The 21,996-nt window shown below is 44.4% G+C and overlaps 2 protein-coding genes across 3 annotated transcripts; both read left to right on the top strand.

Moving 5' to 3' along the window:
* Positions 1–446: 446 nt before the first annotated feature.
* Positions 447–9,696, top strand: LOC130122539 (leucine-rich repeat-containing protein 27-like). Its single transcript, XM_056291470.1, has 11 exons — positions 447–450; positions 2,079–2,272; positions 2,397–2,527; positions 2,798–2,856; positions 3,073–3,225; positions 3,976–4,136; positions 4,654–4,790; positions 5,151–5,256; positions 5,888–6,033; positions 9,327–9,450; positions 9,589–9,696. Exons 1-11 carry the CDS (start codon positions 447–449, stop codon positions 9,694–9,696), a joined length of 1,323 nt encoding a protein of 440 aa, XP_056147445.1.
* Positions 9,697–10,544: 848 nt separating this feature from the next.
* Positions 10,545–18,281, top strand: pwwp2b (PWWP domain containing 2B). 2 transcript variants are annotated; one of them, XM_056292032.1, is made up of 3 exons: positions 10,545–10,792; positions 13,575–15,293; positions 16,804–18,281. In XM_056292032.1, the coding sequence occupies exons 1-3, from the start codon at positions 10,653–10,655 to the stop codon at positions 16,808–16,810; spliced, it is 1,866 nt and encodes a 621-aa protein (XP_056148007.1). In that variant the 5' UTR covers positions 10,545–10,652; the 3' UTR covers positions 16,811–18,281. The 2 variants fall into 2 exon arrangements, with proteins under 2 accessions (XP_056148007.1, XP_056148008.1); XM_056292033.1 differs by having other exon boundaries at positions 13,575–15,297.
* Positions 18,282–21,996: the final 3,715 nt, after the last annotated feature.

The raw sequence follows: 21,996 nt of genomic DNA, 5'->3' as shown, positions 1-21,996 counted from the left end.
ATCGTCTCTTGCGTGTAGAGACGACCGCGGCTGGCTGTTGGGAAACCAGCTGAAGGCCAGCGTGCCGGGTACCGATTCTTCCTTTTTTTTTTTTTTTTTTTTGCAAAAAAAAAATAAAACACTGTTACGTCGAAAAGAGGGTGGGGGGAGAAAAGAAGAAGAAAAAAAACACACGCTCGTTGTGATGTTCAGCGGTTCACTCTTCCGCTCCCGGCGAAGGAGAAGTGGACTTGGGATCACTGGGCTGCGAGTGTGACAGCTGTTGGCCAGTGACCGTGGTCTACGTAGCGCGCTCTGTCATTGCATGTGCAGAATTAAGGACCAGCCTCCCCAGTTTGGACACTGGTCGCTGCGAACTGGAGGGCTTTTAATCCATCTGCTGGAGGAAGTAGTTTTGCAGGCGCGCTCCACCTCGGGCGCATCCAGAGAGCGGATGCAATTAGAAGATGGGTGGGTGGTACCAGATCGCTGGGCGAAAGAGGGTTTAACACTTTACCGCCCCCCGGTCTTTGCCCATGTGCACAGACCCTTGATGCTCGGGGGGGAGGGGGGGAGAGAGCAAAATACACTCGTTTATACACCTCATGCATGGAGTTGTACACATCGGATATGCAGCTTTTGTAGTGTCATTGTGTGCACCGGCGCCAGTAATCATAAGAGATGTAGCAGGCCAGAAGAAATCAATGCCACGCAAAGGAACAGTCGATCGGTTTGATTTAAAGCAAGTAAAACGACGACGGCGGCAACGCAAAAATCGTGTGAACGCCCTTGTTTGACCCGCGACGGCCGCCGTAGCTGATGTTGCCGTGGTTGCTATGGTTACGAAACCTTTCTCCCGTGACATTCGACGCAAGTCGTACGGCTCGACGTGGTTTTTTTCTTCTTTTCTTTTTCTTCCCGATCAGCAATAACTTTAGTTTTCGGTTGAACATGATTTCTTCACAAGCTGCAAGCGTCGACCAGGTGGCGTGTTAAACTGTCAAATTAGGAGCAGGTCAATTTGTTCCGCGCTGGTGTTTGAATCGCTGGGTTATTGCGGCGGCTAGCTAGCTAGCTAACCGCCTCGGTGTGAACGCCGGCGACCCATTTGGTGCCCCCGCAGCTGGGGTCCAGACTGTCGGACGTTAAGATGTTTATAGGATGCTCATTCTAGTTAAAATCTGGGTTCCGCTGCTGTAATGAAGTCCAGTGTGGACTGCTCAGAATCAGTTTTCTGAACGTGTTTCTGCATGATTATGTCCGTGCTGTGTGAAAGTAGTTGAATTGCACGCAACACTTGGCTTTCACTTATTGCAGGCAGAGAAATGTGAAAATGTGTGTTTTTGCAAAGGGACCTCTTTTCAGCTGCTTAACTACGCTGCTCATTTAGGGGCGTCAGCTCTACCGGTTCAGATCGCATAATATTGGGAAGTATGTAATAAATATACCTGAAAAAAATATATATCACATTTTCAGGTATATTTGTATATTTCACACACACACACACACACACACACACACACATATATATATATATATATAACTTTGTTAAAAGAAACACTCAATGGTAGGGAAAGTGCTCAACAAATAAGGAGCAAAATAATCCAGTGAGTCAAGTAAATTCTTTATGAGACAGTACAAGCCTGTTTCATGCCATAAGCAATCATCAGCTGTCAATGGCATGAAACAGGCTTGTACCGTCTCATAAAGAATTTACTTGACTCACTGGATTATATATATATACACACACACACACACACATATATATATATATATATACATATATATTGTAGCGAAGTGTAACATGCATGGATAAGTAGACACGTTACAATATATACACACACACACACATTTTCAGGTATATATGTGTGTGTGTGTGCATGTTACTTGTACTAACAATTTGAAAAACTACAACACTACATGTTGCTGTCCAGCGAGGTAGCCAGCACTGAGGTCAGAAAACAGCCTCTGAGAGGGAGAAAAGGGTTAAGAAAATGAAATCCTTCCTTTGAGTAATTATTAATAACTCTTAGCACTATAACACAAATGAAAAGCCACCTTTTTCCTTGGAGATGGATACCTTTTCCTTTGCCAAAAAGGGATTTTTTTTCTCCAATTCTTTCATGGACTGCAGAACAAACCTCGGACCTTGAAACAACAGACCCCTTACACACAACTAGAGGATGTTGACCAAAAGGAATTATCTGAAACCGTTGCATCAAAGACACTTGTTTTGAGCAGACGAAAGTTAACAGCTCTTGCAGGAAGTATCTTCAAAAATAGCACACTAAAGGTCAGCTTAGTCTTCAGTACACATCCGTCCTTCTCATCCCTTTACCTACTTATACATATATATTTGATTTAAATTGTTTTTGTAGAAATTACGTAAACTAACAATTTCATTATATCATTCAAAGAATTTATATCTTGAAGGAAATCAGTTATCCAGTCTACCGGATTCAATGTTCACCAGCTTGCCCAACCTGGTTTGGCTGGACCTGAGAAATAACCAAATTGTTGCTCTTCCTGCAGTAATTGGCTTGCACAAGTGAGTTTTCAAACTTACAGGTTTTTGTTTTATAACCTCGATTTAATTCCAAATCTATGGGTTGCTGCATGTCTTGATTGTTTCTTGTCATTTCTTTAGGCGGTTTGAAATTGTTGTTACAACATGTCCTAAACGAGGGCTGTCACTTAAGTGATGTGCACCATTAAAATAAAGCATACAGTGTAGCAGCACACATGCCTCTTGAAAAATAAAAAAAATAAAAATAAACACCCTTGCAATATCACTTAATTTGTGAATTGGTTCTTTCAGATCACTGAAAACATTGTTGCTAGAAGGAAACCCAATCTCAGAACTTCCACCAGAGCTTGGTGAGTGGTGTTTTAATGACATTGGGAATATTGTGAAAGCACATCACTCTAACCCTTAATCTTCTTCCTGTTGATTCTATTCCGAGTAACCAAGGAACGTAAACTCAGTCTATTGTTGCACTCGCTGTATGTCACTCCGAATAAGATCATCGACTGCATGGGTAATATAACGGAAATATAGTAATAAGACATTCATTTTTCCTTTCCTTACTCTAGGTAATGTGATAACCCTCAAAGGCCTGAACCTGAGGCACTGCCCCATTAGGTTCCCACCCCAGGACATTGTGCAGCAGGGCCTCCAGTGCATCCTCCAGTACCTGAGGGATGCTATAGCTAGGCGACCGATTGGTGCCCAGGAATCTCATGCAGGTAAATGAAATAAGAACTGCCACCTGAACTTGAATAGCGTAACAGCAAGCTCTTTAGCATGCATTTGTCCTCTGAGCGCGTCCTAGCCATCTGCTCTTTTTGCAAAAAGAAAGGAAGGCTGGCCACAAAAATAGCTCCTTGCCCTGGTTCCACTTCAGTGGTGTGACTCTTGTTCCCTTAGAGACGGCACGTGCTAGTCAGCTGACTTTTCTCCCCCCTTGTTCGAGCACTGTAATATTTTTAGCCACATGAAAATGATCAATAACCTGTGAGCGCTTGACGGAGATTCTCCGTCATCAAGCAATGTCTGTAGCTAATCATACTAAGCCCAAGACAGCCCTCCACAGGAAAAGCCGAGACAAATGGCTCAGCCCACCTTTTTATCTCTCCGTCTTCCAGGCCATTAACATTTAGAGATCCTTTTCCTCAAGGGCAAAATATGTCATCTTGTTGGCTATGTGTGGTTATCCAACAAGATAACATTGTATGGGCCAGTAAAAGATGCTATCATTATTATTTCACTTTATTTTTCATGACTTAAAGCATAACTTTTATTGAGAGTTTCAGCACAGATTTGTAGATAGATAAAGTTTTCCCGCGCTGCATCATAATGCAACATTTAGGTCTGTGGTGGCCTAAACTTAGCTGCAGGGAATGTTCTAGCTTGTTCTGGCCTGTAGGCAGAAGAATGTAATGATACTAGATACCCCAATATCATGTTTGAGGTTTTCGTGGTTGTTTCGTCAGAAGATGTGCCCCCGGTGGAGAAGCTCCAGCTGTCAGAGCTGGTGAAGTCCAGTACAAAGCTGTGTGAGGTACCTCAGGATGAGAAGGACCTCCAGAGGTTCAGGGAACTCAAAGAGAAGATAATCCTTATGGAGAGAGCTGAACTGGACTACAGAGGGCCCACGGTCCAACTTGCACACTTCCCGAGGACCATGCAGAGGGGTAGAAACCTTAAGTCACACCCTTTGCCTGTTATCAAAAGGTAACTAAACATGGGTAAAGCTACAAAGGATCTAGTTGACGTTCAGAAGGGGGAAATTGTGTTTCTTGTATTTGAATATTTAAAAATGTCCAGGTCCAGGAATCAGTACGGTGGTCAGTATCTGTTCTGGTCTTTTACAGATTTGTAAGTTAAGGTTTGTTAAATATGGATGGGACTATCTCGCAATGTCTTACCTTGTACATTTTTTTTTAAATCCTTCAAATCATTGAGAGGTTTAATGCCGAGGTCTACAGTTGAAGAGGAAGGCAGAAAATACTGCATAATGCCTCAGACAAGGGGAAGCATAAAACTTTTTTTAATGACCTTCTCTATGGAGGAGGCCAAGTGATAAAAATCTCCCAGGCTGTGTCAACTGGGGTCTCAGTGCTCCGGAGAGCAATAAAAATAAAACATTTTCTTTCGATTTATTTGTCAGAAAGAAAGAGATTACCAAGGCCAGCATAATCCCTGCCTTATCTCTGTCTGATACTGTGGAGCGGAAGAGGTCAGAAGAGCGGCGACGGGCAGCAGTGAAAGAGTTTAAAGAGAAACAAGCTACTGTGGAACAGAGAAGAAAGTAAGTGCAGACCGGAGTCATCTGTAACACACACTCGCTAAACCGTCTCCCGACATGTTCATCTCCCTTCACATGTGATAGCATGTTTTGGATTCAACCGATAATACAGGTGGGATAGAATGCCACGAAATCATGGATATGTTTGTTTAACCGATTTCAAACGGACAGACAGCGAGGGATCAATATTATCCATCTGTAAAGCCCACTATGAATGAGAGGTATATGAAGAAATGAAATACACTCACAGACAACCCTCCGTCCCAACCAAGACAAGCTGGAAATGGTACTAACACAAACATGTATAGGAGAAAATAATATATTAACATAGTGCATGCCTTTTGTCCTTCCCACCGACCCCAGAGACCGGGAGCTTCTCTGGGAATGGCGCACAAAGGCCAAGATGATGCAGGACAGGAAAACGTTAGATTACAAGCAACAGAGCCTTACGACAAAAAGCAAAGAAAAGGTATGTTTGAATTTATTCTCGAAATGGCATTTATTGTAGTATGGTATAGTATGGTCACTATTATAATTCAGTTGGTGTTCAGTTGCTGGCCACAAGGCGGCAGCATAGCACCGCCTCTCCAAATGTGATTAAGCGAAACCGGTGACAGAAATAAATGAGAAATTGCCGCACAGGACGAGGTATTATAAGAGATTGTTAAGATGTAAGGATGACAAGAGTCTATAATAGAGATCTTGGGTTTCCCATCTGAAAAAGGTTGCTCAGTTGAATAGATAGCAATCAGTCTCAGCAGAGCACCAACATGTGGCTTCTGTATGTGTGTGCACATGCAAGTGCACACAAATGCAAAGACAGGTATGATTTTAAGAAATTTTCGTGTCATGTACAGTCACATGCAGTCAGCACACCAAACACTTCTTTGCTTAAACAGCCAACATCAATATGAGCATACACTGAAACACTCCCTCTCAGCAGTTTATCAGAATGACACTGTTATGCTATATCTAGCTTTTGTGGGCTGTGTTTACAGCAAAGCTTATATTCCAGTTGTATCCTCGATCTGCATAGACTCTGTGCTCAAGAGAAAAATGTTGTTCCCTTAAGAAACTACAATGTCCCCTCTCCTTTGCAGGCTCCAGAGATGACTATGTGTGCCACAAAGTCTGAGCTAGGTTTAACCAATAACAGTGACACTGTGGCTCAGACAGGGCATATTCGTCCACAAAGATTACAGAGGCAGAGGTCTTCCATGTCCCAAAAGCAACAACAGGAGGCCGGGTAAATGGGATCAAATGATGACAAAACAGCCCCTCAGCAGGCCAAGACCAAACAACATACCCATTTGTCTTTATGCATGCTCAGTAAGCCAGGTAAGGAAGTCATGGTAAGCTGAGAGAAAAACATTCAAAGTACTTAGACATAGAGAAAGACATGCATGTCAGGGTTAATATTCCTGCCTGTGCCTCTGACCTAGGCAATGGAAAGAAGAACTGGAGTTGGTCCCCAGTGCTCCTATACAATAGGATGGATTAAATGGAGAAAACTAATTCGTTGTAAGAATACAAGGACAATGGGTAGTCCGGGTAACATAGCGGTCTCTTCCGTTGCCTACCAACATGTGGATGTCCGGTTTGAATCCCCATGTTACCTCCGGTTTGGTCAGACATCCCTACAGACACAATTGGCTGTGTCTGCAGGTGGGAAGCCAGATGTGGGTGTGTGTCCTGGTCGCTGCACTAGCGCCTCCTCTGGTCGGGTGGGGGGAGGGGGAACTGGGGGGAATAGCGTGATCCTCCCACATGCTACGTCCCCCTGGCGAAATTCCTCACTGTCAGATGAAAGGAAGCGGCTGGCGACGCCACATGTATCAGGGGAGACGTGGTAGTCTGCAGCCCTCCCTGGATCAGCAGAGGGGGTGGAGCAGCAACCGGGATGTCTCAGAAGAGTAGGGTAATTGGCCAGATACAATTTGGGGGGGGGGCTGCAAGGACAAAATAAAGTGTTAAATCAGTTCATCTGGATATAACATTTATTGACAGAAATGTTTCATCACACATCTAGGTGACCTCTTCAGTCTCAACTGACTGCAGGTGTCCCCACCTTTATAAACAATACAGTTGCATAACAACCAAAACCAACGATCAGTGTCATACGCAAATGTTGGTGTGACCATTAAAACTAGAGTTACAATGGCCATGTGTACTATTCACAGAGGATTGGAGAATAGCTGTAATCACAGCATTGTAAGATGGTGACAAATGTACTCTTAGGCCCCCCCCCCCCGGTCCAGAGACGGTCGTTCCGTCCTCACATAGACGGCCTCTTTGACTCCCCATTCAAACCAGCGTTCCTCCCTGTCAAGGATGTGCACATCCTCATCCTTGAAAGAGTGGCCACTGGCCTGTAGATGGTGTAGACTGTGGAGTCCTGACCTGACGTGTTAGCTCTCCTGTGTCATGTCATCCTCTTGGCCAGCATCTGTTTAGTTTCCCCGATGTACAAATCCCAGCAATCTTCCTGGCACTTAACAGCATACACTATATTGCTCTGTTTGTGCTGGGGGACCCGAGCCTTGGGGTTGACCAACTTCTGGCGCAGCTTGTTTTGGGGTTTGAAAGTAACTGAGATCTAGTGTGGAAAATACATGTCTCAACTTTTCTAATGCTCCTGCCACATACGGAATCACCACTCGTTTATGCTTAGGCAGCTGTTGTCCTTCTCTCTTCGATTGGCTGGTGCACTGTTTGGGCGTCTTTAGTGCTTTTCTTTTATACTGTGATTGCAAACATTCCCAAATCCTCTGTGAATTGTGCACATGGCTATTGAAACTAATTAATGATCACACCCATATCTGCATATGAAACTGATCGTTGGTTTTTGTCGTTATGCCACTGTATTGTTTATAAGGGTGGGGATACCTGCAGTCAGTTAAGACTGAAGAGGTCACTTAGATGAGTGATGAAATGTATTTGTCTATCAGCGTATCCTGATGAACTGATTCACCTTTCTTTGATTTTCATACCTGGTTTTTATTGAGCATGCATTAAAAAAATGGCTTCCCACTGGTTTACGCTTATACAGCTGTTTTCCTTCTCCTCTCTTCGATCGGCTGGTGCACTGTTTGGTGTCTTCCTGGCTTTGACAAATGCCCAGTAAGGATAACTACAGTTAACCAGGGCCTGTTTAATGTGAGATTTCTCCCTTTCCCCAGCTGCTGTGTGTGTTGGTTTACAGTAAACATCAAAAGTCAAACGTCCCCCATCACCAACTGTAATTTCACAGTCTAAGAAGGCTAACTTGTCATTTTTCATATCCTCCTTGGTGAACTTGATGTGGTTTTCCACAGAGTTAATGTGGTCGGTGAAATGTGGTACGTCCTGAGATTTAATTTTAACTCAGGTGTCGTCCACAAATCTGAACCAATGGCTAGGTAGTGTCCCTGGATAGGACATCAGAGCCCTCTTTTCCATTTCCTCCATATACAAGTTGGCTACTGCAGGTGAGACAGGTGAACCCATAACACACCCATGCTTCTTCTGTCTATAGTACTGCCCCCTGTATATGAAGTATGTGGACTGAAGACACAGTTTCAGGAGCAGACACACTTGGTCAGTGTTAAGGGTGATGCTATTGCTAAGGGTGGGGTCGTCTTGTACTTCATCCGGCTACCTCCATTGCTTCATCAACAGGAACGTACGTGAAGAGAGACTTCACATCATAAGAGACCATTGTTTCATCCCCCTCCATGATGATGTCCCTCACCTTATCCACAAAATCCATAGTGTTCTGAATGTGATGTTCACTGCCTACCAACAGGTTAAGAATAGATGCCAGAAACATACCCATTTTAGCCCCTGCTCCCCAGGAACACTCAGATCAGATTGTTATGTGATTTAGAATCACTTAACTTGCAAAGCAAATTAATAGCACAGCAATTTTTCTTGATGATCTCAGTTGGGTTGGCATATAAACAACTTACAAAGTTACACATAGTTACAAGGACGTCAGAACACACTACACTCAGTCACGAAACAGTTCCAATTGATCAGATGGCTAGAGACACCTAGTGGATTGAGATGCACATTACAACTCTGCACAGAAAATTCACTTTATTTCTTTGTTCATCTCAGGCCATATTTTACCTGTCACATGCACAGATTTGTAGCTGTACAATGTGGTAATCCAAAAGAGAGTTTACACAGTATCTTTAATTTTCACCTATCTCTAACTGTTATGTCTGTAATCATGAATCTATCACTGCCCAGATATGGAGATGAAATGGCTGCAGTGACGGCTGTATTTCTGTGTTTCTGTCTACTAAGGAGTCGCCACAGCGGATCATCCATTTCCATTTCTTCCTGTCTTCTGCATCTTACTCTGTCACACCAGCCACCTGCATGTCCTCCCTCACCACATCCATAAACCTCCTGTTTAGCCTTCCTCTTTTCCTCTTCCCTGGCAGCTCCATATTCAGCATTGTCTGTGACTTAAGTGTAGGCCAACATTTGGCCATCAAAATGATGGGCAGCCTGAAAGTCTAAAATTTGCCATTTGGCATTTGATTCACCCAGGGAAACTCTAGACCTTGACCTGAAGCAGCGAATTTATAGCCATGCCCAGAAGATTCAGGAGAGACGCAATAAACCCAGGGGCACACTGGAAGAGAAGATTGAAGCAGAGCAAGATATGCAAGAGGTCTGTTATACCATATCATACAGCCAGTTTGACTGTATATTGTATATTGTGGTCTTCTAATCATACCGAATTCCTCAACAATGAGCTGTACTCAGGTTGTTGATCAACTTTTTTGCTTTTATTACTTTTGCTTGACAGACAAGAAAGCTACAGGCAGAACTTCTGGAGAGGAAACTGAGGAGAAATACGGAATACCGATTTACTGCGTTTACTGGAGACACGTTACCAAGTTCCCTTGATAAGTGAAAGGTTTTGTGTGTGTGTGTGTGTGTGCGCGTGCGCGTGTGTGTGTGTGTGTGTGTGTGTGTGTGTGTGTGTGTGTGTGTCCTGCTATGGAAGTGTTTAATTCATTCAGTTCATTTTTTTGTGTCCACGGCGAGCAATGAAGCCACTGATTTTCTCACAATGTAACAATAAACATCCTCCATTGCACAGGATCCCCTTTCTTCACAGTAGTAGCCTGTTTGTCTTTCTTTCTTTCTTTCACTTAACAGAAGACACAACCTCTACATTCTTTGTTTTGATTGTGCTGGCAGTTGATCAAACCCCTCTACCTTTTGTATAACAAATAGATCAGATGTGAACAATAGCTGTGGTGCTGCTGCTGCTTGGTAATGCTGTTAGGCTTTTCAAATGTTCGTCAATCAACTGAACTAGATTGTCACATTCTGGATTAATTCACTGACCTAATGTGTTCAAGTTAAATTAAAGTTCCACTTCATATTTCATTACTACTAATAACAATAATAAAACAAAAACTAAACAGAAGCTAAAAATAAACATATATACAAACAAAACAACAACAACGAGGAAATTGGGAGAAATGTGAAAAAAAGTTGACACTATATCAGTGCAGTGGTGCATAGTGAGGGGGGCAACCCGTCATGGGAACCTAGCACATGCCGAGGATGTATTGATATAAAACGGTAAACAATGAGTAAATAGCACTGAATCAAGTATTTGTGAGTGACACGGAAGGGTAGGCCTTTTCTTGGAAGATTTTGCTCCTCTCGCTGTCTGCGTGATGTCACCAGTGGCAGAACTGTTGTAATTGACTTGGTGGGGGTGATGGCGTCATTTCATGCCCTGGTGTAGCCTCCTGTGCTCGGAAAGAGAAGGGAGCAGGATCTTTGGCCGACGCGATCGTGGCTCCCTTGGCCGGGATCAAGCACTGCCAAGCCGGACGCTACACCCCGGAAAACATGGAGGCTGTGGCCGAGGAGCTGCGGGCCGGCTCTCGGGTGCCTGTCACTATCGATCAAATAGTTAACGATACATTGATAGTGACGCTAACCTATCGGGAAAGGAGCTACACAGGCATATTACTAGATTGCAACAAAAAGTGAGTGTTATATCTTACCGATTTTTTTTTACCCTCACATTTATACATGAAAATGTCTGGCTAGCCCGCTAACTCGAGCTAAAAGCTAATCCACAGTCGGCGCTAACAAGCCCATAGTTAGCTAGCTGTGCTAACTGGGCCTCTATACAAAAGAGTTAGCACAGGTATTGTAGCTGACAGGGTAGCTATCTTTCTAGCCATCTGGCTAGCAGTAAATCTTTCTTACGTGAGTCAGTTGTACGATTTTTCAGATATTTTCTTCAGTCTGGGGAACTAGTTTAAGACAATGACCCTTCCTAGACCAAAATTTGTCTGGCTGATGTTGAACAATTGGTAATATTGCTAGGCTCATCTTTAGCTCATTGTTAGCCTAATAAAAAAAAATCAGACCAGCTAGTTACAACGTAATCAGTCTAGAATAGGCCTTTGTTAAATATTGTACTGTATCATCCTTTTTGCTTGCACAATTCAGCCAGATATTGAAATTATATACCCTTAAATGACGTGTGAAGTGATATATTTTGAATTTCAGTAAAACCCTGGAGGAGAACCCCCCAAAAACCCAGGCACATTTTATCCTCACACACAATGGGAAAGGACAACTCATGAAAGATAAACACCTTTTGTTGGATATACTGCAATTGGCATGCTTTTTCCCAATATAAATTGAATCCAGTGGTTACTTTGGGCTTTTTGGCTGGCACACAGATCTTCCTAAGTAGCAAGTTAGAAACCATGTCTATGCTCATGAAAGCCATAAAAGTGTTAGGCCTACATGAAATGTTGTGTCAGTATCAATATCTGTCTTATCTTAGTTGCCTCTCTGTTTGTCACACCATGAACGATCACATGTACTAGCCTTGTGTTGCTCCTAGCACAGTACACCTACAAAGCCACTTGGTTTAGGCTATTTATATAGACATTCAGGATGAGAATTTGAGCAGCTTTCCTCCTATGCTTAGTCTGTTATTCATGCGAGACCTCCAACTGTCCTGGGAATAACCTTTCAAAATAATTGTAAAAAAAAAGGCCCAGTCTTTAATAACTTAAAATAGGCCAATATTCCAGGCTTTGTCACTGTCAAATTTTGACTTCTTCTTCCTTTTCAGTCACAGAATTATGTTTCCTGTCATTGTCTCCGGGTTTTCATATCACCGTCAGGACTATCAGCCAGTCACATCTAACATCTAGTTATAGTGTACACAATGTAAAATGGCAACAGTGTATGAAGTCATGGCTGGTCAAGTGCTGTGTCCTTGTACTGTGCCTTGCTAGAACTGTCTGTCCCCCATCACAAACAGAACTGTTAGCGCTGTTTCAATCACTGAAGGCTTGACGAGAAACATATAAAAAGGTATTTGGGAACAAGACCCACGATGAGACTGTTTTTATTAGGTGGCAGCATATTACTTCTCTTGGGGGGATAGGCTCCCCAAATGTACCTTAATTGATAATCTCAGAAGTCATAAGCCAAGAGAATACACAGGTGAAAATAAACCGAAATCTCCTGGCTCTCTCCCTACATCACTGAATCCCAAGTGATTGCAAGGATTGTTTTTGCTCAGTCAGATGTTAGTGCTGGGGGGGGGGGGTTGTCTCTTTGTCTGCTGTCTCTTGACTAAAACAGCACAGCCATGTTGCTGCTGCCTGCCAGCCACCTCTCAGAGACTCCTTAGAGGCAAGGCCACCCGTGTACAAATCTTAGGCCATGAACAGGAACATGTGAATACACTCATATGCAGAGACAGCTCTCTCTTGCTCTTTTTTTGCCCAGAGGCAATAGGTTAGACAACGGCCTGCCTACCCATGCTGTTTCACCCAACCCCCACATATAAAGAATGTTCAACATACAGGTGACAGGGAGAGAACTGTTCAGTTTGAACAAAAGAAAATGGTAAAATATATTTACTCAGTCATTATGAAGCAATGTAATGAGGGGGTTTGAATAGCTTTGACAGCTCATATCTCCTGATCCTTTTTGCAAGCCTAATTGCAACAGCAGCAGTTTTTTATTTACGCAGTCCTGCTTGTGGTAAGTGATCCAGAGGGGTCACGGACGAGGAGTACATTGGAGTAATGTTCTTGAAAGTAAATAAGGAAATTGCCTAACTTCAAAATATAATACATGTCTGTCATGTACAACTAGAATGTTTGTGTGACTAGGCCTTCAAGGATGAGGATTTGCACATCCTTGATAGGGAGGAAAGTTGATTGGAACAGGGAGTGAAAGGGCCATCTTTGTGAAAGGAAACAACCATCCCTGAACCAAGGGGGGGGGGGGGGAGTACGTCTGTGGCCATCTTACAGTGCTGTGATTGCAACTATTACCCAGTTGCAACAGTTGCAATCACATTAGTGATTGCAACTTGGTACACATGGCCATTGTAACTCTAGTTAATGGTCACGGCGATTTGCATATGAAACCAATCGTAAGTTTCGGTCGTCATGCAACTTTGCTCTTTATAAGATTGGGGGATACCTGCAGTCAGTTGAGACTGACGAAGTCACTTGGATGAGTGATGAAACATTTCTCCCACCAAATATTGTGTCCAGATGAACTGATTCAACTTTCTAGGGTTCGTGCGACTAGTTTGCTTGTGTGAGCTCAAGATAATATAATCTTTATCAATCTCTGTTAGGAAATGTAAGACTTCCAGAGTTGTCTCTGGACTTCCAGAGACAATTTAGGGAGCATCACCCCACCACTCTAATAAAAGACATGTGAGGCAACAGCTTTTTATTTTCTCATTGTTGTTTTCTTTCTTCTTTTTTTTCCTTTTAGGACTGGGCTGTTCTGTCTACCAGATGTCCCGGCAAAATTGGGGGAATGCTCAATGTCCAAATCTGCTTGTGAAATTCCTGAAGTTCTTAGTGAAGAGCAGGTTCCTGAACCGCCCAGCCAGGAGTCCTATAGACCAAAGGATGAAAACACCCTTCCTGAAAACAATATGCCTAGTGAACCTCTTCCCTGCCCCATGCCCACGCCAGTTCCAGCTGGACAGACCCTTTACCCTCCTTATTTTGAAGGAGCCCCTTTCCCTCAGCCGTTGTGGGTGCGTCACAGCTACAGCCAGTGGGTTCCTCAACCACCTCCACGACCAATCAAAAGGAAGAAGAGACGGACTCGAGAGCCTGGCCGCATGACCATGAGCACAATCCGTCTGCGGCCTCGGCAGGTGCTGTGTGAAAAGTGTAAGAACACTCTGAATAGTGATGAGGACAGCAAAGATGGCATTAGCAACACCAAGGGCTCCAGAAAGGAGAATGCCCCACAAAGTGATGATGACACAAAGGATGCTCCTACCAAGGTAGCAAGGAAAGGGGAAATGGTCGGTGCCAAGGATGCTAAGAGGCGGGAAAACTGCAGCAGTTTGGACAGCAAGCGTCCCCGGAAGGACAAGAGAGGGGAGGCTGAGGTGGAAAAGTTTCCTAGTGGTGATGTGATCCCTCACAGCCCTGTCATAAAGATCTCCTACAGCACCCCACAAGGTAAAGGGGAAGTCATGAAGATCCCCTCGCGGGTCCACGGATCTGTCAAGCCCTTCTGTCCTAAGCAGCTAGTGCAGAATGGCTTGGGGGAGAATGGCAAGTTACCCTCTGATCCTACCAAGGAACAGCGCCACATCCTTGATGCCACCAGGTCTGGCCTGACTGTGTCCATTCCCAAACTTAAACTGACCAGGCCCTTTACCACTGTGGGCCAGGACTTGCCCTCCCCAAAGATCCGTTTGAGACCACCTCAGAAGGAGAGTGAGGACAGTGTGGTGGAGTATGAGGCAGAGCTTGTCAGGGGTGCCAGGAGGCGAAGCCCTAGGGCTCCCGGTCCCTGCCTCCCCCACTCTGAAGACTCAGCAGAGGGTAAGAACTCTCTGGAACTGTGGTCTGGAAGTTCTGGAGAGGAAGCCGACCGAGGTCACAGTGATCTAACTTTGCTCATCAATTTCCGCAAGCGCAAGGCAGACTCCTCCAGCCTGTCAGTGTGCAGCAGCGACAGCCTGGATGAGTCCAAGTCCTTCAGCTCTGATGGCACCTCGCCAGAGCTGTGTGACCTGGCTCCTGGGGAGGACATCTCCGTGACTTCATCTTCGGTTGGCTCGCGGGAGGACTGCAAGACGGTGCCGCCGCTCACAGTGCGACTGCACACACGCAGCATGACCAAGTGCGTGACAGAGGAGGGCCATGCGGTAGCTGTAGGCGACATTGTTTGGGGGAAGATCCATGGCTTCCCCTGGTGGCCAGCGCGTGTCCTCAGCATCAGTGGGAGCCGCAAACAGGAGACAGCCACCTGCGAAGGCCAGTGGCCAGAAGCAAAGGTGGCATGGTTCGGTTCACCCACCACCTCCCAACTTTCTGTTGCCAAATTGTCGCCTTTCCGAGAGCTCTTTAGATCCCGTTTCAATCGTAAGAAGAAAGGGATGTACCGAAGAGCCATCCTGGAGGCTGCCAAGGCTGTAGGCCACGTGGGGCCCGAGATCACGTCGCTGCTCTCCCACTGTGAAACGTAGGTCAGTCCACCAGTCAGATCTCCCTAGTAAATCTAATGATATCATATTTTTCACTTGTGTCATAGACCCTAATCAAAATATGCTTCCATAATCCTTTGTCTGAATAAATAAATTTGCATTGTTAATGTGCACCATGATGTTCAGCCTTTTCCAAAGTCATTATTTCTGACTTGTCAGTGTAATGGGCTTTGAGATTTTCTGTTCACTCCAGATATTTCTAGAACACTGACCCACATCTTAATGGCCGCTGCCATATGTGCCTCATGAAAAAAATCACAGAACATAATTACCTCAAAGGAAGAAAACAAACATACAAATTAACAATGCAACCGTAGAAGAATGCACAGACATGTTATCAACCAAACGCAAGTAAAAAAAAAAAGAAAAAAAAAAGAATTTGCTTGTCATAGAATATCTTGTCTGTGAATGTTCTCATTCATCCAGGTCATGGTTATCCAAAGGAGTTGAATCAAGTGCAACTGGACTTGGTATATATCCGTGATATATACGGATATATAACCAAGTCCAGTTGCACTTGATTCAACTCCTTTGGATAGTCATAGAATATCATTTAGGTCTATGGCAGTTGTATAAGCCATGTCAAGTTCCTTTCCCAGGATTCTTGCTGCGTTGACCCTGGGTGGCCAAGCAGCGGGTCCCTCAACACGTACATAAAAGGCTAAATATTGTGTCTGAGTGATACAGGACACAGACAAGCGGCTCCCACACTTCTTGTTTACTCTGGTTTAGGCTCAGCAGCTTTGTGGAGGTAGACCGTGCACCCGGCAAGTTGAAATTCTACATAGTAAGTGGTTGAGAGTAGCCTATATTTGGTGCTTTTTCCACTGCTGTTAGGGGAAACTTTTTTTTTTCTCTCTCTCACCCTCTGCTCTGTCAGCTGTATAGTTGTTTAAATACACAGGGAAGTAATTGCACGTTGTCGGTCAAGTGTTTTCTCTTAGACCTTGGAACTGGTTTCATAGTGTTCCTTCATCGTCATTGAGTAATATGACATTGGTTAAGAAGCATCCGCCCCTCCCGTTCAGAATCTTCTACATATAACAGGTGACAAATTAGGGCTGGGCAATGATTCAGTATTATTGTTTCCTGTATTTCGACGGTATTGTATCGTGATATGCAGTTTGTTATCTAAATGAAGGATAAAAATCTATTAGCTACATTTTTTTTCACAAAATGAGATTTGAAATATTTGAGGGAGTTTGTATATGAAACCTGGTTTTGGTTTAATATCATAAAACTTTAGTAGTTCAATGGATTGCTGAACACGGTGTTTTGCCATATGTGAACAGATGTCACAATATTTATCTATCGTGTAAATTTCCCTGTGATTATCATGATGATAATCTTCATGTTGCCCAGTGTTGTGACAAGTCCTTATTTGGAAGATGATGCCTTCCTTGTTTGCTCATTCTCACTTTGCTTTGTGCCCCCCCCCCCATCTGTTCCTTCTCTATCCCCTACCTCCTTTTCTCTCTCCCTATATAGAGGCTGAGGGCTGAAGAGAGGTCTCCGAGGTTTTTCCCAACTCAGACTCTGTCATCAAGACCCAGGAGAGAGTACGTGCGGTTGCCACGGCTACTATTTATATGCCGCTTTTTTTCTCTCTCTTTCTCTCCCTCTCTCTCTCTCTCTCTCTCTCTCTCTCTCTCTCTCACTCACAAGGCTGGAGGAAAATGGCTGCCAAGGTGGAGTGTTGAAACTGCATGAGGGAGCAAAAAAAAAAAGCCTTTTTGAGGCATCTCGCAGTCTACTCTGGACTGAATTATTCCTCCTTTTTGTTATTTTGTAGATTTAACCATATTTCAATAGAGCTGAATAGCAACACTACAAGAACCCGAATGTATTTATTCTCCGTGACAGTTTATAATTATCCATTAAGTCCACCTTTCTACCGCCGTTGCGCAAAATCTCCTGTACTGCTGCTGTCTCCTAACGGTTGCCGCTGCGGATTAGCGGTCGCCGCAAGTCTGACTTGTCCAATCAGAGGAGCCTGGTGCTGTCTGTTCAGATCTAGTGCCATCTTCAGCGGGATTCCCCTCATCCCCCCCCCCCCGGTGACATTTTCCAAGGTTTAAAAAGTCTTAGTGTGAGTCCTCTTATTTTCCAGACTTTGAAAATGTGAAAAGGCTCCATCCAGAGACAGTGACTGTTCCAGCTCTCAAAGTGACCACGGTGTTCCATCCTTGTAGCCTCCTGTGTCATTAGTCGGATATGTGGATGTGTTCCTACCGACCTCTATCCTCCAAGACAACATCATTGTCTCCCATCCATTTCATCATTTATAAACTTAGTTAGAAGACTTTTAGAACTATGACGTGGGTCAGCCAAGAGCCGCTTGCCCGTCATAAAATTCATTTTTACATCACTTTGATTTATTTAATGCGTCACATTAAGAAAAAGCACTTTATCTGTACCTTGGTGGCCTGCTGTAAGCTCACTGTCAGAAACACTAATGCGAGATACAGACCTAATAGGCAACGGGGAGGTCAAAGGTCTCTACAGTTGACTATTACTTGGAGATTTTTGTAGTTTATTCAATGATTTGGGGTCACCAGATACCAGACACCTGTTGCGGGTGGTTGTGTACACTGTATTCTCGCATTCAACTTGGGTCTCTCTCTCTTTCTCTCCCTCTCTCCCCTCTCTCTCTCTCTCTCTCTCTCTCCTTATCTACCATACACACACTACAAAGATCCACATTCAATGTTTCCACTGGAAAATGGGACAGCAAATGTGTTAAAAGCCCCCTATGCATCAACAGTGAAAGCTTTATGAGTTAGCTTAGGTGAAACGAAATGCTGTAAGAATACTGTGAATTCAACTGCTGAGTGTGCAGAGGGAAAGATTTCGGGCAGAGCAAGCTCACTGCCGGTTGCAGCTCACAGTTATTGAGTCATCCGGTGAAGCAGACTGCAAAGCTGGCCTTTAGTGACCTTTGGTTTGAAAGCAGCACTGTTGGAATGGTGGAGGTGGGGTGGGTGGGTGGGTAGGAGGGGGTTGTGCGGGGGGGGGGTGCAGAGACTATGGCTTAATAGCAACACGGTCCTTGCCTAGTCTGTCTTAAAACCTAGCTGCAGGTTGCACACAGTCACACTCGGCCGACCAGCTCATTTTCTTTGTTCGTGCGGAGTTGTTTTTTTTTTTTTTTTTCTTTCCGCTCCGACTTTGTTGTTCCTTCAGAACCAAGTGCGGCGGCGAGGCTATCGAACACAAGCTCATTGGCTGTCAATGAGGGAAGTGTGTTTGAGGAGACGATATAAAAAAAAATATATATATATACACTCCTCCCATTTTGGTAATTGGTGGCTTGGCCCGTGTTTGCCGTCAAGCCTGTATGGTTTTCAGGCGACCTTAGTGTTTGAGGAGTGGGGAAGCGAGCCCCACCTGCCCCCCGCCCCCAAAAAAAATCAAAACAAAAAAAAAAAATGTGATAGAGACAGAAATGGTTGTCAGGATATTCCCGTGTATTAGCAACATGGCTATCTACTGTTGCCCACAATGGTCAATGTTATTGGCTACTTTTTGTTTTATTTTTTTTTTACATGTCCTGTACATAAAATAAAATATACAAGCAATACCTGTGCTGCTGTTGGAATGTTACTCTTGTTATTATTGGCCAGGAGAAATTATTTTTACCCGTCTGCAGATCAGATCCTGCAAATGAATATTTGGCCAAGAAACTTCGGGGGCCATGATGGAACTGAAAATGTCCTTTCACTTTACTGATGTGAACCAATGTTACGCAAGTGAAAAAGGAAGAACTAAAATGTAAATATTTCAACACTTTGTCCTCTCTGGGGTTCCTTTTTTGTTCTCACATTGCCCCTGTTTTGCACTAGTTGACCTTTTGTTCAAGCTTGTAATATAACTTCTTTTTTTTTTTCCATGTCGGCCTCTTTGGTTTGTGACCCAAATATCTGTCTGTGGGAATGGATGACTCGAACTGCATTATTTTTAACCTGTGCTGCCGTTTATGACACTTTGGCCCAACCCCCGATTATTCTGCTTCTGCCTACTGGCACCCAATGATAAATGGTTAGAAAACCACTAATCGTTTTTGATGTCGTAAATCTCTGAAGAAATTATTTTCCACACAATTTTTCTCTAGGCCAGATATGCAGAAAGCTTGTCAGTGCTCAGTCTTTTTTAAGACACGTGAGGTCTAAAGTGGTGACCTAGCACGGGCCCTGGGTCTGTCTCATGTTGTAATTCAAGTGCGTGACCTCTGCTTTCTCTTGGGGTCACATGTTCACTGTCCTCTCATTGCACGTTGCACATGAGGTCTGGCAGCAACTTCATTGCAGGGGGTTTTTTACCTGGGCTGTCAAAATTATGGTGCTTACCCAGTTGAAATCATGATTGTGCCGTTTCCTTCGTCCTGCCCCGGCACGCCATACAGACGTGAACAGTTAGCAGCCCCCAACAAACCTGCCTTGCAGCACTGCGTGCATACGCCTTTGGGATTAGATCCTGCAACGCTGGGACAGTTGATGCCATACTGCACTGAGCCACACGGGCAGGGTCCTGAAAACAAGTCCTAATTTCAATTTTACAAACTTTAGGCCTCAGATGTCATTCTCAATTGTCTTGAACTCGAATTTATGAGGTCTTAATTTCCACATGAACATTTTTTGGATTTTTATTTGTTATTGTCACAATGGGTTGCTCTGCAGCAGAGTAGCCTATAAAACCCTAAGCCTGCCTAATGCTTCGCCTCTCCGCTGAGCCTACACTTGGCTGTTGTACTTAGCCCGGAGAGAGAAATCCGAGCAAATGCTTGTACTTAACTGTCTGGGGCCCTGTTGGGGAGGAAAGTGTGGTTCAATTCATCACAACACCTAACTTAATGCTGCCATCTGAACTAATGGAAACGGCCATCTGACTTCAGAAAAACATAGAATCGTCTAGTTCTAAAACTACCGTTTTCCTACCTACCACTTACCTCTGTGCTGAACCAAATATACAGTACTTACCCACACCTACCTCTGATACTTGCATGGATAAGAGAGACAGAGAGAGAGAGAGAGGTGCATCTTTGGGAGGAAAATGAAAGGGAAATGTCCTTCAGGTCAATGTCTTGATAGCAGCAACACCCTTCGTATTATTCTATCGTTTGACTCAGAATAAATTAAATGTACAGTGTAGCAATCAGTAATGTCTCTTTTATGTGAAGCGATTCTTTGTACTTTAAGATATAAAATTTTCCACAGTAAAACTGAAGTCAACTTCCAGACTTTTTGCTTGTCATTGTATGGATGGTCATTACTTTATGGGCGTTGCCCAAGTGTCAAAAAAATATTTTTACCAATGTGATGTTTATGGAGTTGGCTGTACATGAACAAATGGGTATAAGACATGAAATCGACCCCTCTCAACAAGTTGTGGCTTCGTGCCCCCCCCCCCCATTTTAAAAAAAAAAACCCTAGAATTGCACCCTACTTGTGTCTACTGTCAACTGATACTCAGAGGAAGGTGAATCGGTCCATCCGGGCACAATGTTTATTGAGAGAAACGTTTCATCACTCATCCAAGTGACCCCGCCCTTATAAACAATGCAGTTACATAACAACCGAAACCAGTGATTGGTTTCATATGCAAATATGGGTGTGACCATTAACTAGAGTTACAATGGCCCTGTGTACTGTTCACAGAGGATTTGGGAATCTTTGCAGTCACAGGAGGCGCCATGGTTGCGCAGTGGTTAGCGTGGTCGCCTCACAGCAAGAAGGTCCTGGGTTTGAGCCCTGGGGTTGTCCAACCTTGGGGGTCGTCCCGGGTCGTCCTCTGTGTGGAGTTTGCATGTTCTCCCCGTGTCTGGGTGGGTTTCCTCCGGGTGCTCCGGTTTCCTCCCACAGTCCATGTAGGTCAGGTGAATCAGCCATTCTAAATTGTCCCCCGTGTGTATGTCGGCCTGTGTGATGGCCTGGCGGCCTGTCCAGGGTGTCTCCCCACCTGCCGCCTGCCGCCCAATGACTGCTGGGATAGGCTCCAGCATCCCCGCGACCCTGAGAGCAGGATAAGCGGTTTGGATGATGGATGGTTGGATGGATGGATGCAATCACAGCATTGTAAGATGGCGACAGATGTACTCTTATGTCCCCCTCCTCAGTTCAGGAGTGGTAGTTCCCTCCCCACATAGATGGCCTCTTTGACTCCAAGTTCAAACCAGCGTTCCTCCCTATTAAGGATGTGCACATCCTCATCCTTGAAAGAGTGGCCGCTGGCCTGTAGATGGGTGTAGACTGCGCAGTCCTGGCCTGATGTGGTAGCTGTCCTGTAATATGTCATCCTCTTGGCCAGCGTCTGTTTAGTTTCCCCGACGTACAAGTCACAGGAATCCTCATGGCACTTAACAGCGTTTCATTATTTGTTCACTACAAACAGCGTTTCACTCTGTTTGCGCCAGGGGACCCGATCCTTGGGGTGGACCAGTTTCTGGCACAGCGTGTTTTGGGGTTTGAAAGCTACTGCGACACAAGTGTTTGGAAAATACGTGTCTCAGCTGTTCCGACCCTCCCGCCACATACGGAGTCACCGCTGGTTTCCGCTTTCTGTGTAAGGATGTGCACATCCTTGATAGGGAGGAACGCTGGTTTGAACAGGAAGTCGAAGAGGGAACGACCATCCCTGAAGCGAGGGAGGACCTAAGAGTACATCTGTCACCATCTTACAAAGCTG

The sequence above is a fragment of the Lampris incognitus genome, chromosome 13 (genome assembly GCF_029633865.1).
Source record: "Lampris incognitus isolate fLamInc1 chromosome 13, fLamInc1.hap2, whole genome shotgun sequence".
Taxonomy (NCBI): Eukaryota; Metazoa; Chordata; class Actinopteri; order Lampriformes; family Lampridae; genus Lampris; species Lampris incognitus.
The sequence above is the reverse complement of the archived record's forward strand: the minus strand, read 5'-3'. Positions and strand labels throughout refer to the sequence as shown.

Bases quoted from the DNA above. Each gene is read 5' to 3' on its own strand.
- LOC130122539 (XM_056291470.1), top strand. The intron at 3,226-3,975 runs GTAAATGAAATA...TTTCGTCAGAAG, and splicing joins TGCCCAGGAATCTCATGCAG to ATGTGCCCCCGGTGGAGAAG. The intron at 6,034-9,326 runs GTAAATGGGATC...TGATTCACCCAG, and splicing joins AAGCAACAACAGGAGGCCGG to GGAAACTCTAGACCTTGACC.
- pwwp2b (XM_056292032.1), top strand. From the start codon at position 10,653: ATGGAGGCTGTGGCCGAGGAGCTGCGGGCCGGCTCTCGGGTGCCTGTC. The intron at 10,793-13,574 runs GTGAGTGTTATA...TTTTCCTTTTAG, and splicing joins TTACTAGATTGCAACAAAAA to GACTGGGCTGTTCTGTCTAC.